The 3,148-nt window shown below is 39.3% G+C and overlaps 1 protein-coding gene across 1 annotated transcript; it reads left to right on the top strand.

The window, feature by feature from the left end:
* The first annotated feature begins 1,149 nt into the window (after positions 1-1,149).
* LOC148008893 (protein RKD3-like) lies at positions 1,150-2,690 on the top strand. Its single transcript, XM_087673954.1, has 2 exons — positions 1,150-1,792; positions 2,359-2,690. The coding sequence occupies exons 1-2, from the start codon at positions 1,283-1,285 to the stop codon at positions 2,560-2,562; spliced, it is 714 nt and encodes a 237-aa protein (XP_087530080.1). The 5' UTR covers positions 1,150-1,282; the 3' UTR covers positions 2,563-2,690.
* Positions 2,691-3,148: the final 458 nt, after the last annotated feature.

The raw sequence follows: 3,148 nt of genomic DNA, 5'->3' as shown, positions 1-3,148 counted from the left end.
TTGTTTTCTCAAGATGCTATTGAAGAGATGAGATTGACTATGAAAGCAAGAATGAAGGAGGGTGTTATAGACTTGTGTATCCACCATGAAGAGACACAAGTTGCTTTGTCAAATTGAGAGAGAGAGAGAGAGAGAGAGAGAGAGAGAGAGAGAGAGAGAGAGAGAGAGAAGACAACCCATATCTGAATTAGATTTTAATATTATTAAGAAATGGCACGTTGAAAAAAATGTAATTTTAAAATGAACTTTTGGAAAAATGAAGGAAATACAAATAGCATATGCTACCAATCAATGTCCATGGACATGTTATTAACTAAATGTTATGTTACTGACACCTCCTAGCTCAATTTGTTTGCAAAATTACCTTTCAACGCATGGAAACACTAGTCTTGTTCAGATGATATCTAAGCATCTATTTACGACATTTGTTTTATAACATGTATTTTGTTATATATTTGGATGATGTAGACATGATAAATCTAATTAAACATCACAAGTCCACAAGCCCTCAAATACATGTATATGTTTTCTGTCCTAGACCTATGTGTTCCTTTTTACTCTACAAAAAGAGAAGTTTAGAAAACTTGCATCAAATGCTCTTATTTCATTGGTTTTAGTTTGGACACCTATTCAAAAAGTAGTAGCATGATGGAAAAGGTTATACCTAAATGGAAAATTTTCGGCCATGATTAAATGAGAGGTCTCATGGATGTGAGGAGAACTTTACATGTGCCACGTAGGTTCACCTTGGTGGTGTTGTAAATATCTTCTCATCAGCATTTGCTCTTTGGATACTCAAATTTTTGAGAAAACACACTTGTTTTCGTGTGTCTATTGATATACCTTGGTATATAAAAGCCTAGTATTTGAATTTCGAACATGAATGTGTGTGTGTGTGTGTGTGTGAGAGAGAGAGAGAGAGAGAGAGAGAGAGAGAGAGAGCATAAAATGTTCACGTAACGGATCAGGTAACGTAAAAAGGGTGGTGCTTCCACACGTAAACATAAACGTGTTAAGGTTTTATAACGGAAGATTGATGAAAAAGGCGGGCATGTGTGTTGCATGAATGAATCGAGTTGCCGCACGTGTGGAGATCAAGAGAAAGAGCGACGGACTGGTCATCAAGCATCGACGACAGACAGACAGAAACACAGGGAGAATCTTGTATGCACAGATCGTCGACACAAAGAGCGCTCTCTCTGTCTCTCTCTCTCTCTCTCTCTCTCTCTCTCCCGCGCCAGAAGAAAGGAATGTAAATATTAGAGTTCAGACTGAAACGAGGATGCCGATCGATTCTCCCCTCAGCCCGCCATGGGAGCAGCTCGAGAGCCTGCATGTTTTGGACGAGGACTTCCTGACAAGCCATATATTAACTGCCGCGGGCAGCACTGCGAGCCCGAAGGAAGGATCATCGACGGTGATTTGCAGAGGATGCATGGACGATTACCTGGCTAGTAATGACGACGAGGATGATAACGAGGAGCTGGTCAGGAACAATAGTTTGGGCATAATTAACACGCAGGAGGCTCCAACTGAGTGTACACCTATACCCAGTGCTCGCAATCAGCAATATATGAATGCTCATACTCGGAAGCGCGCATCGTCGGTGCGAGTAGGCATGGTGGGGAGCCTGGAGGTGCTGTCGCCTTACTTCTGCATGCCCATCGAGGACGCCGCCAAGCAGCTCGGCGTGGGCGTCACCGCCCTCAAGAGGAAATGCCGTGAGTGTGGCGTCTCTCGCTGGCCTCATCGCAAGATCAAAAGCTTAGACACCCTCATCCACACCATTAAGGTAAACTCGGCCCTAAGTTGATTAACCCTGTATGATATTACCTCACATGATAATGATGCTTGATTAACCCTACAGAACCACTCGATGATGATGATTATGATAGGCAACTGATGATGTTTTCACAAGTACTGCGCTCATGACGATATTATTGCATTCTGATTAGATCTTGCCAGGAGCATTCTTACGTGATTATGCTTATGATCACTGGCATTCTTACGTGATTATGCTTATGATCACTGTTATGTTTCTATGCTCATAACTATATGGTGACGCTTATTGAGAGGGCGTTTGAATGGCACTACAATATCTCACTTAACACGTATGACTGCAATCATAGGACATTGCATATATATGTGAACATCTTGGTTATGCATGTTATATGATTATTCCCCATACCTTGTCAATTAGATCGACTCCGATTGTTCTGGTCTCTAAATGACATATTCTCACGAGATCGCACTTGTGATTCAAAATACTTGAGTTACATTCCAACACATTTAGGTAATTTCACATGCTTATGTTCCAAAGTATGTTTATGATTGCTTCAAAATGTCTCCATGTTTTAGGACAATGCACAAGTGCTGATACCTGAGGATTTGCAACATCAAGCTGTCGTTGTTGCCCAGGCACTACAAGAAGAGAGAGATGCCATCCAAAGGAGTCCCGAGAGTCAATTGCACAATCATACCATTCGACTAAGACAAGCTTCCTTCAAGAGTACCTTTAGAATGAGGCGTCAACAACAACCCCAATCACAAGCCATTAGTTAGAATGTGTAACACACATCTTGGTTGGATTAAACTTGTACCCTTGATGATTAAGTAAAGTAGATTTAAATGATCAAACAAACTTCCAACTTGTTTACATCCTAATGGGCTGATAAATTTGACAAAATATGTTGAGCTAAGCATGTTCGCATGATAGATGAGCTACAAGATGCATCTAGTAGCAATCATTGAAAATTTGTTGTGTGAGACATTACGAGCATATTGAAATACTATGATGTCTTATAAGTAGCATTATAGATTTTCTATTAAAGGTGTATTAAGTTCACTATTGATGCGGTCATATGTAAGGGCAATTGTGTGTATGCAATAACCTCAAAAGACATATGTACAAATATCTTTTAAGGATGAAATAGTTTAGAATTGATTGACATGTGTACATAGAAATCCATGAATGTGAAGTAAAATCACATAAATATTGTATAAAAGTTAAAGACACAAATAGAAGCACTCCTCAATTAGTGTATGCTTTTATAATAAGCTAATAATGATCTATCTTTTGTATGAATTAGAAGACGTGTTTCTAGCAAAATAGAAATAAAATGATTGAAGCATAGCAATACAATAGTTA

The sequence above is a fragment of the Lygodium microphyllum genome, unplaced genomic scaffold (genome assembly GCF_053477565.2).
Source record: "Lygodium microphyllum isolate KBCC unplaced genomic scaffold, Lygodium_microphyllum_v1.1.10 scaffold_51, whole genome shotgun sequence".
NCBI lineage: Eukaryota > Viridiplantae > Streptophyta > Polypodiopsida > Schizaeales > Lygodiaceae > Lygodium > Lygodium microphyllum.
Note: the sequence above shows the minus strand (reverse complement) of the source record. Positions and strands in the feature narration are given on the sequence as shown.

Bases quoted from the DNA above. Each gene is read 5' to 3' on its own strand.
- LOC148008893 (XM_087673954.1), top strand. From the start codon at position 1,283: ATGCCGATCGATTCTCCCCTCAGCCCGCCATGGGAGCAGCTCGAGAGC. The intron at 1,793-2,358 runs GTAAACTCGGCC...TCCATGTTTTAG, and splicing joins CCCTCATCCACACCATTAAG to GACAATGCACAAGTGCTGAT.